Below are 23259 nucleotides of genomic sequence, written 5' to 3'. Positions count from 1 at the left end.
CAATATTCATAGTTAAAATGGTAAAGATCATCCGTTGTATCCCCAGCAGTCATTTTTACATATGGCAACGTTGTGTCAGTTTGACTGAGCGTGGCCCTGTGGAGTCGTCCGTTTACATTCGGTGCCAGTTTGACATATTTTAATCACATGATACAGCACGGTTTTGCTTCCATGGTTACTGGACTGAAGTCGTTTTCTTCCCTGCTGGTGCTTTGCAGCAATTTCTTTTTTTTGTATCTCTTACCACAGGCTGTTGATCAGTGGAACAACTAGTGAGATTATCAGGAACATTGTTACGTCTGAGATAAACAAGACAGGGGCTCACTCAGCAAACCAATAGGTCAACAACTTCAAAAGAAACTTTATCCAGTTAGATGGAGATCTTAACTTGCAGTCAGACATTGTCCCTGCTGAGCTGCAACAGTTTTCCTTCGTTTATTTTCAGACTTTTTTAGCCAGAATGATTTTTGTTTTGTTGTGTTTTTGTTTTCTTCGCAACTCTCAGACAAATTAAGTCAAACCACAAAATAAAACCCAGTAAAGTCAACCATCTTTTTATTCCATGACCCGTTAGCTGGGATTTGGAAAATATTTTACATGGATCCAGGCGGTGACAACAGTCAGTGTGTCTCTAGCAGAGAGAATGATCAACATAATGTTAAATGTTAAATTATTTGGGTCATTATTTAACAGGAAATGTCGCTCAGAAACCGTTCTGTTACATTCTCGTACGCGCCTCGGCAGGTGTCTGCTTCAATGTGATATGATTTTCTCTGAAACAAACATGATGTGCTTTGCACCTCAATTTAAACAGATGTAAACTTGTCCGATCTGTAGCTTCCTCGCCACTCGTACTCATACTGGTTAAGACATGAGTGCTAAAAAGACAGAAAACCGACTTTCATTTGAAATAAAAAAAGATTATTTTTTTTAAAAAGGGTCCTTCTAGGAAAAAGCTTTGGGCAACAAAGTTTTTAGCAACATTATAAAATCTTAAAATATTATCTTTCCCAAATGTACAAATGGATGCAGCTTTTTACATTTTTTCTTATAAAACATTCCCGTCACTTTCACTTTTTTTCTGTGCTCAGCTTATTTCAGCAGAAAGCTTCCTGTGACAGAGCACCAGAACAGTGACTGGACTTCATACTGGACTCAGACGGAGCCACGTGCAAAGTCTTTTCACAGCTCTGTCGTTTTTTTCTCCTCGTGTTAAAGTCTATATGCAGGACGAGGAGTGATCCGAGCTCCAGCCTGCAGTCGGTGACTAGAGGAAGATGACTTTCTCTTTGCCCTTCTCCAGAATCTCTTTGGGGAAAGGAGGAGGAACAGGTGGAGGACTCTCGCTGCTGCTCCTCTTGTGTACGCTGAAGGACTGGGACGTCTTCACACTGTGGCCAGGTCCAGATGTGGCCGGTGCTCTGAAGGTCTCTGAAGGGAGAGTTCAAATAAATGAGTGAATAAATGAAATTCTTCATGACGTTAAATGTAAAAATGCTGCAAGTGCATAAATCACTAGTGTTGTGGTCAAGACCAAACAATGCAAGACCATAACTGTATTCAGCACCAGTAGCTACTTATAATAATCATATGGCTTGATATTTACATTATTCCTCAGCTAAAAAGAAAATATACTTTTATATAAAATCTAAACCATATTCAATTGAAACAAACTTTGAATTAAACAGTAGAACACAGTACAGAACTTGCTGAAGTCTCCTCCCACTGTTTTTCACTTTAGTAGAACAATTTTATTTATCTTAACGTTATTGAACTACATAAAAAAAAAGATGTCACTGCAGCTGTGGTCTTGACTGGTCTTGAAAAAAAATCCTGAGTCCAACTCGACCGAGGCCGAAACAAGACCGAGTAAAAATGTTGTTGATTCTGAGATAAGACCAAGACCTTGAAAATGTGGTCTCAAGTCTCGAGTACCACAACACTATTAACCAGTATGTAAACTGAACATTACATTCATCACATGAGCTGAGTCCCAAATGGTCACGTTACTTTGCACACAAAGTGAGTCTGAACAAACCTTTAGGCTGATTATCAATTCTGATTATAACTTAAGGTGATTGACGTTTCTGTTTTTGATCCGTACCTGAGTGGTAGATTCTCTGAGGGCTGCCGCTCTTCTTGGCTCTCAGGCTGCCGCCTTCTTTCCCCGTCGGTTTGATGGGCAGCAGCTGGCTCACGTCTATGTTGGCTGGATGTAGAGAAATAAACATGAGGATGGAGGTCTGTTATTATAATTAACTAAAACTAAAACTAGCAGTGAAAAAATAATTTAGTATACTGAACTAAAAATGACAATTTTGTCAAAAACAAGAGCAAAATAAAAACTACAATGAACAATGCAAAACTAAACTGAATTGCAGATAACATTATAATTACATCACAATATTAGTTTTCTTAGAGATGGAGACTCCAATATAACCCACAGGTAGACAAGAGTGAATGTAACGTGTTGAGGACTGATGGGAACATTTATGGGATGCAACTAAAAGGGAAAAATCCCACAAATTTGGAAGTTCATCTTCAGAGGTCTCACAGAGGCTTTCTCCTAAAACCTGAAAAACTAAGACGAAGACTAATACTACTGTAAAAACTAGTCAATTCCTCAAAAATTAAACTAAACTAAAACAGTTTAATCACTTGTGGAACTAACTAAACCTAAACTGAAATAAAAAAGCAAACTGAAAAACTAAATCAAAATAAAAACTAATGAAAATTTTAAAACTATAACCTTGGTGTGTATATTTAATGTTCAATTAGACCAGTTTTCTTTTTATCTGAGGTGAATTTGGGCTCAAGGGAAAACAAGAGAGGTTGAGGCGCGTGCCGTCCTGACCTGCGCTGTGCGCTCTCTGGTGCGACGCCTTCCCCTTGAAGCCCTTCTCCTTCCCCTTGGGCTGCGTGGCGAGCTTGGTGGGGATCTTCTGCTGCACGACGGGAGGTTTGTGCACCTGGTTGGTGGTGCTGATCAGGTGGATGGGCAGCTCGGGCTTGGCGGGCTGGGGGGCGATGCTCTCCCTGCGCGGTGGGACTTTTGGAGGAAGCTCAGTGAGAGTGTTGAGAGCGGAGGCGGCGGGTTTCTGGTTGAGGGTCTGGTGTTTCCCCGCTCCGTTCACCAGGCTGAACCGGAACGATGGGAGACTGGTGAGATTCCTGACCTGGGGAGGAGAAGAGGAGACGGAGAAGTCACCACCTCTCACCTTTGACCTCTGTAGGTGAAGAGTTTCCACTGAGCCTGGTGCTTTTCTCAGATTCTGTACTTTATGTTTATTCTTAAAGGGTTTAGTTCAACATTTTGGCAAATTGGCCCATTGCCATAATCCCTATAGTCATAGCAGTAGGTTCGTTACCTTTAATTGTCGGTGCAAGCTATTTTTAGAACGGCGGAGCAGAGCTGCGAGCTGCTCAGAGCTACACTACGGAGGCTAATGGGATTTCTTGGTTTTCATCAAACTCATCAAATACACAATCCAACAACTCCGAAACGCTCTGGTGGACAAGTTGTGACCTGCACATTCACCACGCTATGAGATAATAATGTAACATTATGAGAGCTGTTTTCGAGGCAAATGCAGATACCGACGATACCACAGCGAATGTGTGCCGTAATTAAAGCTAAAGGTAGTTTGACGTATTATTAGAGTGTGTGACTTTATTTTTGGACGGGCAGTGTACCAAGTCTGCATATTTTCAAGTTGAGAATAAAACAGATGAATACACAGAAATGTCAATAACAATGATAAATTCAGTGAATCTGGTTCCTGTCTTGTTCCTCACCTGTGAAGGATCATCATAGTTGACGTTTGGGAAGTACTTTGACTTGTACTTCTCCAAACGCTCCTTCTCCTGCATCAGACTGCCTTTCTCCTTCTCCACCGACCTCGTCGACTCCCTCAGCCTCTCCAGGTCCTGCTGGTAGTTGGCCCACTGCTCCTCCAGCTCGGCCTTCTCCCCGCTGAGCTTCTCCTCCCGTTTCCTGCACTCCTCCTCCCTCTGCTGCACCGCGGCCTCCAGGCTCTCGATCTGGACCCTCTGCCGCTCCTTGTCCTTCTCCCAGCGCTGCTGCTGCTCCTGATGCTGAGCCTGCAGCTTGTGCAGGTTGGCCAGCTCTGCCCGCTGCTTCTCCAGGTTGCGCTGCTTCTCCTGCTCCAGCAGCACGTTGCTGTAGTGACGAGCGGGCTGCTGGCTGGACTGGAAAGCGCGGTCGAGCTCAATCTGGCTGTCCTGCAGGGCGACGACTGCCTGCGTAGTGAACATAAACACACCGAAAGTAAACACACAATCCTTTTAATTATAAAACTATTATTTGAAATGATATAACTCATAAAATCTGCAGAGCTGTTTTCAGTTCAGTTTTATTTAATATCCCTGTAGCCCGTGTAGCCACATTATGTAACAATGTCATACATTTTCACCTCATGATGTAATAACGCCACATTTTGTAATAATCTAATAATAATAATAATAATAATAATAATAATACATTTTACTTGTAAGCTCTTTTACAAATGCTCAAAGACACTTTACACTTTAAAAATCATAAAATAGAGCAAAGTCAGAATGAAATAAAAAGGTGAGTTTTGAGCATGGATCTGCCACATTTTGTAATAAAATTCTTGAACCCAATATGTCATAAACTTTGATGCATGCAAGTTGTTACATAATGCACCTAATTATTACATTTTCTTCATAAAAAATGCAACACCTGCATTTTGTAATGATTTGGTTCATTATGTAACAACTTATTACAAAATGCACCAACGTTTATTACATAATAGGTTCAAGAATTTTATTATGCGGCATTATTTACAGCATGAGGTGAAAATCTATTACATTATTACATAACACGGCGCTACAGTCCCAAAGGGCAAATTGGGCTGCAGTTCATAGAATCACATAAAATAAAATAAATTAATAGCATGCGCAAAGACAGCGATCACCGAGCAGCAGGAGCCGCGTAATAAATGTAAAACATTTATTTATTCATTTATTCATTCATTCATTCATTCATTCATGTCGGACATGTTACTTCATCACACATCATCTCAGTTTAAGTAATACAGCAACATGGCCGAAAGGCACTGTATAAGATGCATCATAAATAGAAAATACAGGATTATATACACATTTTCAGTGTATTACCTTTAAACTGTGCAGTATCTTTGAGAGCGTCAACACCTTGTTAAAAACCTACAGAGCAAAAAATAAGTGGCAGTGGCAGACATCAATATAAATATGCATGAATAACTACAGAAAATGTTTAGCTCTTTAGTAAGAAGTGGTATCTAGTTACCTCTGCCTCGGGGAAAGGAGCATAGGAGCAGTTTGGCGCTGGGAGCGTCTCCTCATCAGCCTTGAAGCAGAAGAGAAGACGCTGTGTAACTAAATATTTTCATCCTCACATGGAGGTGAAGTTTAGATCCTGTACACACTTTACTCACAGACTGTTCCAGGCCGTCAGGACAGAGTGTCTCTGAGGAGTGACTCATGTAAACTGGACCGGCCTCGCTGACGTCCGAGCTCTCAGCTACAGATCCATCTGAGGAGTCGTACACATCCAAAGTTTACAAGAAAAAACTCATAGTGAACGTGTGTATATGAGAATAAATTGATCAATTTCAGCTCAGCAATCAATGCCATTAATGGAAACTGTTATATACTCAAAGTGTTTAAAGTGTTGTAGTCCCAGATGTGACCTTTACCTGTATACTGCATGTTAGCTTATAGATTGTAGAAAAAACAACATCTTGCTACCTCTAGTGCTTTGGTCCTAAAATCTTTTCAGGTCTAAGATCCAGAAACTTGAATTATCATGAAAATTATTCCCCTCTTTTTGCTATTAGGAATCTGTGGAGATCCCTGAACTTGACTTTGGGAACAACCTCTGTATTATATTAGATCTATTATTCATGTAGCCAAATACATGAATGAAGAAAATAACTTATTATCCTATCAAAATATTAACTTAAATGTACTGCTGTCTTCACAATCAATACACGTTGTGTTGAAGAGCAGACACAGGTGTTTGCTACTGTTTGAGCTGAGCTGTGTTACTTGATTGATACAGTCAAGTTGTTTCTAAATTGTATTAATATAAGAATATAACACATCTTACTATTCGTGAGATCTTCATACGAGTCGCTGTCGGCAGTGGTCTCAGCCAACCCCTGCATCTTCCCGTCCTCCGTCAGAGTGTCTGGATCTCCAGCTCTTGTAAAGTACAGGTTCAGCAGGTCTTCCACTGCAGACAAAAGAATAAAAGTCCTTAATCTCCACCACAATAGATTATCAGTCTCTCTGAGGTGTGACTCAGCTGTGAGGGTAAACACAACGTTTCACTTTCACCTCAGCATAAATAAAAATGTGATTTTTTTTTCATAACCAACAAAATCAAAATCATAAAACTCCAGACAACAGGGTAGAAGGTGATTTTACTGTCTCAGCTCTTTACCCTCATCAATGGCTCCTTCGAGCAGCGCGCCCCCCTGCTGGAGGTCGGTGCCGTCTCCTCGGAGCAGCAGCCCTTTGTGAAGCGTTTCCTGCTCCGTCGTGGTCTCGTACAGAGCCGCAAAGATTTGCTGCTTCTCCGTCAGACACTGTATTATCAGCTCATCTCTCTCCCTCAGAGCATCTACAGAGCAGAACCATGAAATAAACAACATGTTTGTATTAATAAGGGCAGTGCAAAGGCAGACAAAATAAAAGTTTAACACTGTTGCTGTAATCTGAACCTCTTAGTGGAAATGCAACAGTGCAGTAATTCCTTCAGATACTTAAATAACTGCTGAATATATATTTTATAGCTGACTGAGCTGACATCTGCACATTATAAAATGATGAATATGAATCAAATATCAAAATCCCACACTGGTCTCTTCCTAATGACTTTCAGATTTCCTCCACTGAAACAGTGTCAGCATTTATCAAAGCAGAGAGAAAAGTGTGTAAATCCCAAACTAGGACCAGGATGACAGGACGGAAGCAGCATACAGGGAAAAGAAGAGGTTATGTGTGTGTTTTTCCTTTCCTAGAAATTAAGTGACTGTGTTTATGTTTTCATGTTGATAAACTGAGCCGTCTTACCTTGACAGTGCTGCAGTCTTGCGATCAGCTGTCTCTGCAGCTGCTTTTGCGGATAACTGGAAAACATAGACATCTGATTGAGTGTTTGATGATTCATTTTAAGTATGTTGGCTAAACATTTTTCTGATTTAGTTTTGTGTCAGTCTCCATACAGCACTGTTCTCTTTGGTTTATTTAGTGCTCAGGTACTTTGCAGAACATCCCACAAGATCACGCAGATTTCATACAGTGCCAGTGTCAGGCAAAGGTTTTTCTTTAGCCCAAGCTTTTCCCTTTAGTTTTTGAACTACATTTTTATGAACATCTTTAGATCAAAGATATAATGTCATGGGTAACTTGTCCAATGAAACTCATTGTGCTCTCTCACCGCTCCACAGCCTCTCGTATGTGGGTCGTCCAGGTGATGCGCTCCTCCCTGGAGCCTGTGTGGATCTCGTACATCTCCGGCAGGCTGGTGGTGCAGGCAGAGATGAGGTACATGGCTTTGTCTTCGTGGGCCACTTCTCTTACTATCAGCCTTTGGAGGGAGATCACTGGAGGTTTGTTGTCCTGCATGAGTCGCAGTGATAAATCAGGGGTTTAGTTAGTTATCCAAGCAATGATCTCGATCTTTCTTGGATCGTACAAGTTAATAATACAAACTGTGAACACATCCGTTCTGTCAGGGAGATGAGACGCGTTATTGTCCCTCGTGACGATGTTTTGGCAGAACTCACCACAGCAGCAAACACAAGCTTCTGATCTTTCTCTTGTAAGAGGAGGAGCAGGTCTGACAGCAGCACAGCATGGATGTCTGCAGGGGGAGATTAATGCTGCTCAGCATCAAAACAACACTTAAGTACACAACACATCAAGTACTTAATATTTTGTCTCAAGCTTGAGACATGTCAGCAACTACTCATCATCAACATTTCACTAATGATATGAAAATATGCTGTCACACTGGTTCTCTCGATCATCGGGCAATCACAAAGGATATTTCCTCTGAAATAGATCCTCCTATTATAAAAGACAGAAAGGAAACAAGAACAAGTGTCGTTCTTATTGTAACACACTAATCCACTCAGCTGTCTGGAAGTCTGATGTACAGACAGGTGATAATAAATTAATACATAAATAGGCGTGAAAGGAGAAATATAATAAATAAATGATAAATATCAGCCCACGTAAAGATCTATAGCAGTGTTCACAGTGAGTTTCCCAAACCTTAATATATACATTTTGCTTGGGGAAGCAAATCCAATGTTCTACATATCACTTTAAATTTACCAAGGTTTTGTCAAAACTGGACAATCAGCATCTCAAAAAACCCAAGTGATGATGGGTGGACCTTGATAAGACATATTCTCCACCCTGTAAATGTGTAACCACATTCTCTGTAATGACAAAGCTCAGGTTTGGACTTGATGCAGCAACGTTAACAAGTTGATCATGTGGACAGAAACACTATCAGTACTACCGATTTGTTTGTGATTCTTACCTTTATTGGTCCACTAATAAATAATACTTTTATCATATGATTATCTATAACCTTTAAGGTGGAGGGAAACACAATTCTGTTTAAGTAAAGTGGACCTACATTTTAAGGATCAACCTTATAAAATTAACAAAACCTCTTGAAAACTTGCACTGATCAGAACATCATCTCAATAATTGTCAATATTCACATGATAAATAGTCGCCGGCGGGGGCGGTGTGCGGCGCAGTGGTTAAGGCGGCCGCCCCATGTAGAGGCTACAGTCCTCAATGCAGACGTCCCCGGTTCGAATCCCGCGTCGGGCAGACCTTTCCTGCATGTCATTCCCCCACTCTTTGCCTCCCCCTTTCCTGTCTATCTCACTGTGCTATCAAATAAAGGCAAAAACGCCAAAAAATATACTTAAAAAAAAAAAAAAAAAAATAGTCGCTGGCTAAACTCGACACAGACCTTTCTGTCTCCCAGACGACTTCCAGGTGACGGCGCCCTCATGCAGCAGCGTCCTGTTTCCATGGATCAGGTCCTCCCTGCGGAGCACCTGGCCGTCCTTCTGCCGCCCGACAGACTTGGACTCCAGACGGAGGCCGATGTCTCTCAGACGAACAGCTTTTTCGTACTGGCTGACCTGGTCGTTCACTTCGGAGATGGTTTCTTTGATCCGCGCCAAACCCTGTACCAGAGACCTGTGCTCATCTGTGTCGGCTGCAAAGAGCATGAAATACACCAATCAACCGCTGAAAACATCTCACATCCACAGGATCCTTCCATCCTAACTTTATGTTACCAAAGAAGGCAGACAACTGGACGACAGAGGTTTGAGTTGTACAATGACACATAATGAATTAAACACTTAAAGGTTAAGGCGAGACACCCCAGGCAAAAACACTGTTTTTTCATGCACTGATCAATTTTGAGATTTTGGGCTATTTTGTATTCTTTCAGAAAAGTCAAAAGAAATGGTAGAAAATCCACATTAAGGTGGTTATTTTACTTAATTTTGTCTCTTCCGTCAGTAGATTTCTCCTAAATTCGCCAAAAATGAACATGCTACTGTGACATACTATGCTGTGCCCGTTGTCTGACCCATGTCATGTCAGGTATCATTGTAAAGCTCTCTCAGTCTTGAACAATGATGTGGGCTCCAAAAATTGTCATCTCCTCCGTATCCGCAACCAATCGTAAAAGTACGATTTACATTAACAATCTATGAAATTTTACAGTACAAGTCTTTAAAGGCTGTTTTCTGAAAATGAGTTTTTCCTCATACTCTGAACCCGAAATTTCCACTTCAGCAGCACTTACAGACACCAAACCTTCCAGTTTTATTCCTGTCTATATTCTGAAGGTTTTTACAGAGAGGATTGTTGATATATCATTCAAAGCCTGATTTATATAACATTTTATTCCTAAAAACATGGCGAAAATAGTTTTTGGGCTGGTGACAGTATTTTCTCATTTACAAAGTGTTAAAGGAGATATCCAAAATCCCCTCTGTAAAAACTTCTGACTCTAATATGTCAACAAAATAAAACAAGAATTGCCGCTTGATCCATTTTTCAGATTTCGGTTCTGGAAATATATGAAAATTAACTCATATTTCATCAGATATTGACTCATTTACATATTTAAACATAAAATTTGACAAAACTTGTGATACAAAAAATATTTGTCTTAATGTAAGTGATAAACTTGGGAAGTTTCATCGTGATATCTGCTTTTTAAATTTTTTACCCTATTCACCTGTAGTGTCTCCCCTTAAGTAAAGACTGCAACACCGTGCAGAGAGGCAGGCGGAGGTGACGACGAGTGGTTGGATTTTACCTTCAGTGTTCTGGATGAGTCGCTCCACCAGGACGGGGTATTTTGTGATTCGCTGAGTCACCAACAGGAAACACTCAGGGATTCCCAACCTCCGCACTGTAGGCAGCTGGCCTACTTTCTGTTATAAAGAAAGATAAGAGTAAGTTTTGGTTTTACAAACTTGATTAGTCCAATATGTTAGTTTATTTGTCTCCTATTGCATCATTTATCTGGTGTAACTCTTGCTAAGCAGTTTATCGCCTTGGGTTTAACATCACAGACTGATTTAGTTTATTTATCTCAGTCTTTTTGTAATAATCACCATCCCTGCCATGTACCCACTCATCAACAGCTCATTAAAAAACAACACAAAACTCAACAAACAGCAGCTTACCCTCATGAGAATCTGCAGCTTCTTGTTGTTCTGCAGCTGCTCTTTGTAGAAGCTGATGGCTTCAGTTTGATGCTGACAGAAATCGCTGTAGCACTCCATCATTCTCTCCCCCAGTGCATCTGAAAACTATCACAAGAAAAAACACCATGATATTTATATTTCTAAAGAGCAGATATCGTGTGTTGATGATCACTTATACACGTATTGTGACTACATTGACTGCACACATCTGTCACAGCGTGGAGCATCACTTCATTTGATGCTCATCAATCAACGCTGACATGTTGAACACGGCAGACATGAGTGAGGATGAAATGTCGATTCATACAGATAATATGATAATAACTGATGGCAGAAACATAAAACTGAACTCTCTTCTGCAGCACTGAACACATAATTAAAGGCCATAAGTGTGTGAACTCAGGTTTTAATTTTTTTATTTTAATTCAATCAACAGAATTTAAAAGAAACTGCAGGTGAGCCAGAGCCAGTAAGGCTCATTTTCATCCGTTGTCCCTGGCCAGATGTTACAGGCAACCTGAGAACCCCCCCCAAAAAAACCAAAAGGTAAAAAAAAAAATGCTTCTGTGGGAATGTGATGGCAGTGACACAGCATCATTCCTGGGCTTATGGAGCAAACACACCCATCAGTAGTCACTTTCAGAGCATTTCAGACATACCAGCCATTCCTATGGACACCTGCACACTCAGCCGGCACATGCATAGAGAGTGACACGGGTGAAGAGAGACGTGGTTGAGTGTACTGTGGCGTCACCAAGCAGGAGCGCTGAAGTTAAAATCTGTTTTTTCCCCCACAGAAATGAAACAAATATCCTCAAAATAAACGCTGAAACAATTCTCAAACCTGCTATTGTATTTGTGTCCCTCACATTTTAATGTAGACCTGGATGTATAGGTGAAAGCAACAGTTGAGTAAAAAAAAGAAAAAAGAAAATAGGTGTAATGCAGGAATTTGAATACTGTATTCAGAAATGACACGGTTATTTAAATAAAGAAAACTGGGTTTGTGCTGCAAAACCTGTTTGTAATTAATCCACAACAAAATTTGTTTTATCTTTTCTGGAGCTCTGACAAAAAAACACTTGTCGGTTGTTTTAAAGAGCTGCTGCATGGAAAAGTACCACAGACTCACTGTGTGTTGTGTTGACACACAAACTGTGCTGACATTTTAACCTGAAGGTGAGTAAACAAAGACATTTTCATATGAAGACAGAACTATTTCTCCTCAGGAACTATATACATCTACAATTCAGAAAATTACCCTGATAAATAAACAAGTTGTTTTAATTAGAGATCCAGGAAGGTCTTGGCTCAATTGCAACCCCTTGTTTTGAGAAGATCAATCAGATTGACTGAATACATGAATACAAATGACTGAATGTACCTGAGCGATGAGGACATCCCCCAGCTGTGTGATCTGGTATTCTTTTGGGCTGCCGTCCTCCACACTCTGGTGTATTTTGAGGCAGCTGAGGAAGTGCTGGTGGAGGCTGAGGAGAGTTTCCACTCTGGGGAAGAGCCGCTCCAGCCTGGCTTCATCGATCAGCTGAGACTTCCTCAACTCGTGCATGTAGACGTAGAGCAGGATCTTTAAGGTGCGCACGTGATGCATCTCCGTCTGGATCAACTCTGGGAAAATCAATTTAAAAAAGGGATCTTTATTTTACAACATCTGGAATGTGCTGGTGTTACAGTGACAATAACATCCTTGCTACGACCAGCAGAGTGCCTTCGACTGAACTAGCGAAGCTGCTTAACTGGCAACACAAAACAGAACCAACGTGAAACGAAAGCCGAGTTAAAGGAACTTGGATATTTTGGAAGCAAAATGAAGACCTACCTTTTTAGTCTGGTGTTTAACTGAATTTGATTATTTTAAGATTTATAGCACAGTTGATTAGATCTAAACTTTGATTTTATGCAGTATCTCCATTTTTATTCCTTTGAAATATTTATACATTACACATACAGTATATTCATATATCTTATTGTATGTATTTATTTTTATTTCATTTTATTCCATTTACCTATTTTATCTTATTTTCTCCCACTGCAAAGTACAAATTGTCAAGTGTTTTCATTTTTGGGTGTGTGAATGTGTAAATGCCCTCTCTGTTTTTAGTACTTTCTATCATGTAAAGCAGTTTGAGCTGCTTCCTGTACGAAAAGTGCTCTACAAATAAAGTTTGATTGATTTACACATCCATCATCATCATGGTTACAGTCATATCTGCTTAAATGCAATTACAGTGAAATCTGCAGTCAGTGTCAAGGTTAATGTTTAGGTTCAGTCTGTATACAGACACATATATAGTAGATGCGTAAATAAACTCTCTGTGATGATACACATCCCAGTTCACTTTTGGATTCTGGAGACCTCAGTCCAGTTACGTATGTGTGTAATTTTAGCTGTAGCTGGTGCAGCGTACCATACATGACATCTTGTCTTTTAACGGCCTCTTTGTTCAGGGTCCGGAGGAAGTTCTGGTCCACAGCCACACTCCAGGACTCGGCCTCCAGGTTCTTGGCGTCAAGCTCCAGCTCATTTCGCACCCGCGCATAATGGGAATCTGAATGACATGGATACAGTCACGCTGAGACTCGTCTCAACCGAACAAAAAAGCTTGTGCTCACATGAGTGTGAATCATTTACTGGTCATGCACAGGTTATTTTTTAAGTCACTGATAAATATAGTAAACCATGTTACTTTTGTGACAGAGTCAGGTTTTAGTCAGTTCACAGGAACAAAAGTAGAGAAAGGTTTGAGTCCACAAATAGAAAATCTATTCAAAGAAGTGTAGCTGCAGCATTACACACTTTTCTTTAATTGTGTGTGACAGATACCTGATGAAATGAACAGAAATGATTATTTTTTACCATTGTGAACTGAATTTTACTTGAATTTTATTTATTTTCAACAATTTTAAATTAATGATCAAAACTAACAAATACTGTATATTGGCAGGTGCATAGGATCAAAAAGTCTGTCAGGGGTTAGGAACTTTACCGTCTATATGAGTATATGAATTTTACTCCATAATCGTACTTTTGTACAGTGTCACGTAGTAGAGGATTAAACCCATAAACACATTAAAATCACATTAAAGGGATAGTACACCCAAAATTCAAATTTCACTCATTTTCACCCTCACCCGAGAAGTTTCAGAGTCCTCCGTGCCTTCTCTGAGTTACAGCGGGGCTCCGTGCAGCAAACAGAGCTCACTTTTCTTCGTCCAAAAAGACACACCAAAAAACATCCAAATACCTCCATACTGCTCGTCTGTAATGTCCCTCTTGTATTCAAGCCCCGACATGAGAAATTGTTCAGAAAAAAGTTAAATAAGTATATGTTTTAAGCTTGTTTGTAGCGGAAGCTCCCAGTGTCTCAGTTCACTGCTCTGACACAGGCACAGACACAGGCACAGGCACTGTGTGGAGGTATTTGGATGTTTTTTGGTGTGTCTTTTTGGACAAAGAAAAGTGAGCTCCGTTTGCTACCGTCATATGGACATGCAGTGCTGCACGGAGCCCCGCTGTAACTCAGAGAAGGCACGGAGGACTCTGAAACTTCTCCCAGCCCTTAGTCGACATGAGGGTGAGTAGAAAATGAGTGAAATTTGAATTTTGGGCGAACTGTCCCTTTAAGGTTTCTATAAGCTGTGAATTTAAACCCCGCTGTTGTGACGAGGAGCTTTCAGTAGCTCCTCATCCTCACCGACACCGACGCCGACAGTGACCAGCTGACCTTCTAGGTTGATGGGCTCGGCCAAGGAGGAAGACAGCGACACGGCGTCGTCAGAGTGGAGCTTCTGCCGCAGGCCGTCCGCGTCATCCATCGGCCCTGGAGGGGTTCAGTTGGTATGTGATGAGATAAGGCTCAGCAGCAGCCAGGTAAATTAAAATGTGATGTCAGCGCAAAAACATGCACACACACACACACACACACACACACGCCAGTGCCGAGGGGCTTCGGTACTACTGCTATATTCAAGATGGGACCTGCTTAGATGATTTAACTCAACTGTATGACACCAAGAGAAACACAAACACGGTGACACAAGGAAGAACGTCACACATCAAATGACTCAACAATCAGGTTTTATACTCTACATCTATGAGCCTCAGGATGAATGAAGAAACATTTTTACCAGGTTTTAGTTTCTGTTTCATCTACGAGAAAAGACTTAAGACGTGAATGTGGCCGATAACACATGCAGGTACATGAAGGATGAGAAGTTCTTAATGGACTTTCACCAACCTGGGACGTGTGTCGTCGTATGAAGAAGGAGGAGGCTGAGGACTGGTTTTATGGGAGGTCACACTCATGCCTGGACGTGAGAAGCTGGCAGCGAGGCCATCGGAGGCCAGGGGGGGAAAAACACCTCTGACCGAGTGCTGCTGACAGAGAGAGAGAGAGATATATTTGATTCTGTGAATTGTATTTTCTTCCATTGATTCTTAACCCTTTGGCAACATATTTCTCATAACATTCATGCCAAGAGAGTTACAAAGGCAGAGAGAGCATTGATACTTTGTTAAAGAGTGAATGTGAGAGGGTTGAAAATAAGAGACGAGTGCTGATTAATGAGGTTTTGCAACAAAATTTTTTTAAAACATAGATGTTTTTAAAGCAGATATCAGCTTCACGGCCGTTTCGGCTAATGCTGCGTTCAAGGCAGGCTTTTGAAACCGTAAGTTACAGCTTCAAGTCACAACTACGACTTGGTAGCGTTCCAGGTAACCCGTAGCTCGTGTTTTTACCATCCTGTTGTCTGTGAAAGTTCCCTATAACGGCCACTCGTAACTTCCGACCCGTGAACTCGTACCAGATCGAACTGGTATGACTTCACAGGAAGGAAAAACACAAAGTACGAGTTTCTTTGAACGCACCATGAGTTAGCAGCCCCCGCCCTTGTCAGGCATCAATTGGTCCTCGTGCTACGTCACCACATTCACGCGCATCCCTTGGCTGCACACACAGCCCTTCATGCCGTTCTCTCTCCTCATTGGATAACACTTGTATCCCACAAGGAAAATTTTCTCCTCGGGTTACAGCAGAGCAGAGTGACGGAGAGACTCGTGTTTAGGCTGAAATACTTCATGTAAGTGATTGCTGACGGAAAATAGGACTATTTAGGACTTATATTAACAAAAACATTCCACTGATATCTGCTTTAACTGCAATCCACTGTTGTGCCTTACATAAGCTGAATCTGGTTCACAGTGTGTAAAACAAACTACAATAACTTCATTTATCATATTCATCCTATTTTTATTGTTTTTAATTTTCAGTGTAAAGCATTTTGAGCTGCATTGTTTGTATGAAAGGTGCTATATACAAATAAAATTATTATTATTATTACTAGTTTTGTTCATAGGGCCACATGAGTATTTTTATCTGTGATTCATTTCAAACCAGGGTTATTTCCAAGATTAAGTAAACAGGAAATGCAAACAAAAATACCTTTATTATTTTTTATCGAGTGCCCTGCTCTGCTGACTCACACACACTCAAACAAACAAACAAACAAACAAACTAGGACTGACAAAAGAAGAACTATAAGTCCACATGTGCCTTTCATGGTACAACAGACTGTTGCAAAACGTTATCTGGCCCAGTGGAGAGGGAACTGGTTTGGTAAAATGAGACTCAAGTCAGACCAGCTCTCAGGCAAAAAAAAAAAAAAAAACGACAAAAAAGGAAGAGATTGTGCAGAACAGAGCTGCACTGTGGTGACATAAGGATCAATAGTCTTAAAGGGATAGTTCAACATTTTGGCAAATTGGCCCATTGCCATAATCCCTATAGTTTTAGCAGTAGGTTTGTTTCGAGCAATGTAGCTCTTCGTCAGACAGTAGGATAGCTATCAGAGGCCATCTTAAATACTACTAGTCACATGACTTGATCAGGAGAAGATAGTATACAGCTGTTGCAGGTGTCAGAATGAACAGAAAAAACATAAGACAACAGGCAACCTCAATACCCTGACCTTGATATTCTCGGTGCATATAAATAAATGTACATGGTGTCACACAATAACAACACTATGTGAAAATATTTGACCTCAAGTAACAAGAGGCCATAATGAAGTAAAGTGACAACAATAATAATAACAATATCAAAGGAACAAAGTTCCTAACCCAAACAAAGTCATCGGACCAGAAGCCGTCATATAGGATGGGTATAGTAACATCTTAAAGTGCAATATTCATAGTAGAAAAACTGGCAATGAGTATATAAGTATATAAAACACCGACTCATGAAAAGCAGTCATGATATAAATAACAGTCATGATAGAAATATCAGTAAACCCAGAAAAAACAAAAGAAAAAAGGAGAAGAACATATACAAAAACTCATAAGAAGGGTCTAATGTCCATCTCTTCATTGAGACCTTTGGGAGACTTTGACACTGAGTCCTGCAGAGTTGCGAGTGCTCTTGTTTTTTCTATTTTGCTTATTGTTTGCACTCTGCACCTGCCCTCACTGGTGTGATGTGCGTGTCCACTCTGTTTTTGCAGTAGGTTTGTTACCTTTAATTATCAGTGCAAGCTATTTTTAGATCGGCGGAGCAGAGCCGCGAGCTGCTCAGAGCTAGAGGCTCATGGGATTTCTTGATTTCCCTCATCAAACTCATCAAATACACAATCCAACAACTCCAAAACGCTCTCGTGGACAAGTTGTGACCTGCACATTCACCACGCTATGAGATAATAACAGAACGTTACGAGACGTTTTAGAGGTAAATTCATGCAAAACTGCCGATATGCGTTCCTGTCGAGGGCAATTTTTCGGCAAGCAGTCTCATGCCAAAATGTTGAAATATCCCTTTAATTATAATTCAAAGACATCACCAAGCATTTTGCTCCTGACTCTGAGATGTGTATCTCTGCAGCAGGCTGGCGTGGGAAAAATGTTACCAGCCTCCACAACGATCCTTTGACTGACACATCCTGTCAAATCTAGCGTGTGTTCCTCACATTTCCATCCTTACATGACACTTGAAAGCCGCTCGTCTCGTCGTCTGCCGCTGAGAGTGACTCACCTTTATTCCAACAGACTTTTTTTGCTTTTCGTGATGCGTCTCCTGCAGTTTCCTTGTCACACTGGAATAAAAACACAAAGGAGGAACAATCTTATTAAAACAAAAAGAAAGAAACGACTGCAGAAACGCCTGGGGGGGTTGTTGTGGTTGGATGCTCTTGGGCCACAATCTGATCTGGATTTGGATTCAGCTCTGATAGAGCGGTGTGTCCCACTTTCATTGTAGCCCTTGAGGGTCAATGAGACTAATCCACTGTTGATACAAAGGCCCCCACCTGAATCAGCGGTGGCAAAGCTTGTGTGCTAAATGAGACGGAGCCAGGAGGAAATCAGCTCTGCAATGTGGGTCGGTAACATACTGTAAATCACACAGAACAAATAAGCTCTGACAGTGCGTGACAGAAAATGTTTGAACTTCAAAAAGGACAGAGACACATAATCATAGAAAAACAGTCACAACAGTTTGTTCTTGTTTTATCTGTGTCTGGTTCTGCAGAGGGTTTTAGAAGAAAAGCTGTAGCCGTTCACAGTCTGACACACCCAAAACATACACCACTGTTTGACTAAAGAATTTGTGACACAAGCTCACGCAGCAGCTCCACCGCTTCTCTCTCTTCTCTCTCACCTGCCCACACAAAATGACACTTGCTGCAGAAAAGGAGCAGAAACCTCAAAATCAGTGTCGTCATCACGCAGCACAGCACTGTTTTTGTCTGTTGTGTCCATAAAACTATCTCCCAACAATCAACGTCTAAAAACAGCGCAGTTCTCTTCTGTGTTTCAAAAAGTTAGACCGATCAACCATAACATCATGACCACAGTCTGCCTAATGTTGTGTTCGGTGTGGTCATCTTTTTGCTGCCAAACACACAACAAACTGTGATGCACTGTGTCTTCTGACACCTCTCCATCACAACCAGGATGAACTTCTTCAGCCATTTACAAATATACTCCATTTGTCCAAACTGAAATAGGTAAAATGTCTCTTCTGTAATGCACCACACACTTGGAGAATAAACTGCAAGAATTTTTGCTACTTCAGCTGTTCAAAAGTTTTATCTCTGATTGTCTTATTCGATTGTAACTCCACTACAACTTGTCTGCCTAATATTTTCCTTTAATTGTTTCTTATTTTTTAGCTAATATTGTTTTATGTTTTGTTGTGTTGCTGTGAATTTGCGTGATGTAAATGAGGACTCCTCCTCCTCCTCCTCAATGGTCTTTCGAGATAAAATAAAGGTTTGATTTGAGCAACAGTGGCTGGTCTGTTGGATCGGACCACACAAGCCATGAAGTCTTTACTCCCCACGGTTCACCACTGTTCCTTCCTTCCTTGGACCGCTTTTGATAGATCCTGACCACTGCAGACCGGAAACACCCCACAAGAGCTGCAGTTTCTCAGATGATCCGACCCGGTCGTCAAAGCCATCACAGTCTGACCCTTTGTCAAACTCGCTCAAATCCTTACACTCACTGCCCATTTTTCCTGCTTCTAACACGTCAACTTTGAGGACAAAATGTTCACTTGCTGCCTTCTATATCCCAGAGTTATTGACGTCACCTGTCAGGGCTCATAATGTTTCGCTTGATCGGTGTAAATGACACCACTGACACTACACATTTCAGCCCTGAAGAAGAAGGTTAACTTTGTTTGATACAGGTTGTTTATGTCACAACATAGTACCATCTGTAAACACTGTGGTGGCACAGAGACTGGACCACAAATCATATCATAGACACAAAGGTAAATGCCTGTTAAGTCTGAACAAACAACTACAACAACATAAAAAAACATACATTTTTTCTTTTTTTTCGCAAATGAAATGCAAAATTTACGATTCCAACTGAATTTATGACTGATCGCAATATCTTCACATTAATAAAATATGGACTTGCTGGTGGCCCTTTAGAACCAGTGAAGAGTCCAAGTCACAAGTTTTCTTTCTCTGGTGACCACAAATCACTGTAAAAAAAAAATGGTCACAGTCAATAGCTCAATGATTATTAATGATAACCAAGTCTGGATCAATGTGATGAGACAACAGACGACCATCAGGCTTTCACGACTAAAAACATACCACACACAAGTCCTACTGTGCCATCACAGGTGAAGTCAGCGAACAACTAGCAACCAAAAGTTCTTTGTACAAATAACAATAGATTCAAATTTAAACCTTCAACTTTGCCAGAGAAACCACATGATATTTACTGTAACTCTTCTCTATTTCAAGAGATAGAAGAAAATGCTTTGGACTTGATTTTCTGTATGATTGTTTCCAGGTACCACATGAGATCTACAACTTCCTCAATGTGCAAACAAAGAATAAAAACAACAACTAGGGAGCTTCCTCCCAGACCATAGTTTCATATTACTTTCTTTTAAGGGCTGCTTCTAATCCTCATGGTATGTTACAGGCGTTACATATAGTGGTTTGTATGGAGCAGCCCCTTGTTGTCTGCACAGCCACACCTCAAGTGATTCACAGTGGGTGGAAAAGGAGCAGTGCAGCATGAAATACAGGTCATTCCCTGAAGAAACACAAGAGACAAAACAAGACCAACAAGTCCGCCAGGTATCCTGCAGAGGACTGAGTGATAGGGGAGAAACTGCTTAAATGCTTTGTTTGTGGAAAGTAGCTTGACATCAAACTAAAACGGGCCCTATAATCACATTCACAACAAAACTATTATAACAAATCCAAGGTGCTGCTGATGTCCTGCCATGACGAGCCGAAGTGAAAGGGGCTGGATGGTCTTCTCCTAACCAGACCGTTAGGGGGTTAACAACCGTGAAACTACAGTATACCCACTGACACGAGGAAGTCATAAACACTGACACAAAGAAACCAGTGAAGTGCAACGCTTTTGTTCCTGACGAAACCTGGAGGCTGTATTTGTGTCACATCATCCCAGGAGTATTAATTTATCAATAACAGATGACGGCAATCAACTGAGCTGTCTACTTCTTGCACTGTCTGTGTTGTGGTCACATGCACCATCAACCTTGACATGGTTTACTTATTAACCTCCAGATACTGATGGTGTTTTGTTTTGTTTTGTTTTTATCTTCAGTGTGTCGTAAGCACATGCCAATGTGTTCCTGTCAGTATGAGAAGGGGAATCCAGCCGTTCACACTCTGACATGAAAGTAGGCTAAATCTGACTTTGGTTGTTGCAGTCTCATCTCACATCTCAACTCCTGATTAAAACTTCGACCTGCATCATCACAAAATGGGTCTATGGGTCTATCTATCTATCTATCTATCTATCTATCTATCTATCTATCTATCTATCTATCTATCTATCTATCTATCTATCTATCTATCTATCTATCTAGTTTTGAACCTGTTTTGTTGTTTTAGTTTTAAACAAAGAATATTTACTGTCACTGTGTGTCACTTTTTGTTATTGCAGCTTCATTAGTTGGGAGTTTCGTATCACTCCGCATAATCATCACGCAGTATTTTTATGGCTTTACAGCTGTTTTCACGGTCATAGTTTAATATAATTCCGCACGTATAATTAAGCACTATTTTTTGTGGTTTAACGTTTACTTATTACTGAAATGTCGTCCGTTGAAAATTCCATATCGTTCCGCTTGGTTACATCCTCCAACGCACTATTTTCTCGTGACAGCTCGTTACTTACTACTACTACGGTTATAGTTTCATACACTTCGCTTGCAATCACTTGTCCCTTCAAGTGGAAAACCGGGAGATAAGTTGGTCGCTGAAAAATTAAAAAAAAAAGTAAATTAGACACCAGTGTTTTGATGGGAATGTGAGGAATGCCATGGCGCCTGACTGACTGAGGTGCACTAAAAAATCAACAGACACAGGTGCGTCCGTCCGTCGCAGTATCAGCGGCGTATGAAACACCAAACCAAACAGGTGACAGGTGTAGAGTCTCGAGTCGAAACAGGAGTGGCCTCGGCCGCAGGTGCCTGACTGACTGTGAGGACCTACAGGTGTTTCCCACGTTTACAGAGTTACTTGCTTTTACCAGTGGCGCTGATAAAACGCTCACACTGACCAAAAATGACAACGACGGTTGGTTGTTGCTAGCCACATTACAGAACACTGTGGTTTGTTTCTATGGTTTCATCAGTTGGTTCAGAATTATTAACGTTACGACGTCACAGAAAGGAAAATGGAGGAATTCGTGTTTTTATTTTTCCAAGGCAACGTCGAGTAAAATGTAAAAAAGAAAAAAGAAAAAGAAAAGTCTGTTCATACGGTCGCTGTTTTGACGATATACTCAGTAACTTCACTCAGTCCGGTCTGTTTATCCACCTGTTTGTTGTTGCCTGTGTCACTTCCCTAACTCTCAACACAAGGAGCAGTTCAACAACCTAACGACTTTGTATCTTACCTGGCGTTGAAAGAAAGCAGCAGCCGCAGCAGCTTCACCGGGAGCGATAGACACGATTCATGTATCGTCTGTTATTATTATTATTTCCAGTCAAACTTTTTCTAACTTACAGTCTCCAATCAAAAGGAGGACACAGTGAGGATGCCTCAGGAGGAAGAACAAGTGCACAGCTAGGTGAAAATGGAGCTGAGGGGAGGGAAGAGAGGAGGGTGTTTTTTTAAAAAAGAGAAATCCAGCCTCTTCTGGATGAGCGCCTCCTTCCTTCCTCCTCTGAGCATTGTGGGAATCATTTGGTTCAGTGCAACTCATTCAGCAAGTTCATCCAGCAAGACTGTGGCCCTCTGCTCCTCAAACACTGCCCTTTAAATTAATGCAGACATGAGGCATCCATGACATGTCTCCTCTGCCACTATACAATAATACAGCAACTATTTACCAGCTGACAACTAATACTTGTTGTTGTGGAAAAGTACCAATACATAGAAATACATTGTATAATATTGGATTATTTTACCTCTTTGTGCCTAAACAGTTAACCAACTGTTTAGAGAAGTTTAGAGAGGAAATCAGTTTTCGGTAGAACTGCAAACAATTTCCACACATCTGAAAAGTGAACTGCACTGATATGTTAAGTTGTGTGACCTTTTATGTCTTTATTTTCATTTTATAAGAAGAACTAGAATAAGAATAAGAAGAACTTTATTAATCCTCAAAGGGGAAATTAAAAAAAGATAAATAATAATATATTCAATTCAAATTCAGAATTTTCATTTATTGTATTTTTTTGTGTTTGTTCTTTTCATTACTTTTTATTTTTAATTCTTCAATATATGCTTTCTTTATCTTTCTATTGACTGCTCTGTTTGTGCTCTATTACTGTGCAGCACTTTGGTAAACATATGGTTTTGAAAATGTGTTATATGAATAAAGTGGATTTGGATAGTGTATATTTACTTGTGTAAGATTGAAATACTTAATTAGAAACGTAAACAGTAGAGAAGAGGTACTTACATAACTTAGGTTGCAGTCATAAATAAGGAGGTGGACCTT

General features: G+C 40.6%; 1 protein-coding gene across 2 annotated transcripts; it reads right to left on the bottom strand.

Annotated features, from left to right (window-relative positions):
* Window positions 1-538: 538 nt before the first annotated feature.
* On the bottom strand, window positions 539-22517 carry arhgef18a (rho/rac guanine nucleotide exchange factor (GEF) 18a). 2 transcript variants are annotated; one of them, XM_083990623.1, is made up of 21 exons: window positions 22210-22517; window positions 17840-17900; window positions 15053-15192; window positions 14540-14635; window positions 13223-13363; window positions 12178-12422; window positions 10773-10898; window positions 10400-10517; window positions 9029-9280; window positions 7818-7894; window positions 7469-7650; window positions 7102-7157; window positions 6470-6649; window positions 6134-6259; window positions 5460-5557; window positions 5312-5371; window positions 5161-5208; window positions 3796-4260; window positions 2855-3176; window positions 2105-2209; window positions 539-1431 (listed from the first exon to the last, which is right to left on the bottom strand). In XM_083990623.1, the coding sequence occupies exons 4-21, from the start codon at window positions 14628-14630 to the stop codon at window positions 1268-1270; spliced, it is 2856 nt and encodes a 951-aa protein (XP_083846749.1). In that variant the 5' UTR covers window positions 14631-14635; window positions 15053-15192; window positions 17840-17900; window positions 22210-22517; the 3' UTR covers window positions 539-1267. The 2 variants fall into 2 exon arrangements, with proteins under 2 accessions (XP_083846749.1, XP_083846748.1); XM_083990622.1 differs by having other exon boundaries at window positions 15053-15189.
* Between the last annotated feature and the right edge of the window lie 742 nt (window positions 22518-23259).

This window comes from Trachurus trachurus, assembly GCF_905171665.1.
Source record: "Trachurus trachurus genome assembly, chromosome: 17".
In the NCBI taxonomy this organism is placed as follows: Eukaryota; Metazoa; Chordata; class Actinopteri; order Carangiformes; family Carangidae; genus Trachurus; species Trachurus trachurus.
This window is presented reverse-complemented; position numbering and strand designations above follow the sequence as displayed.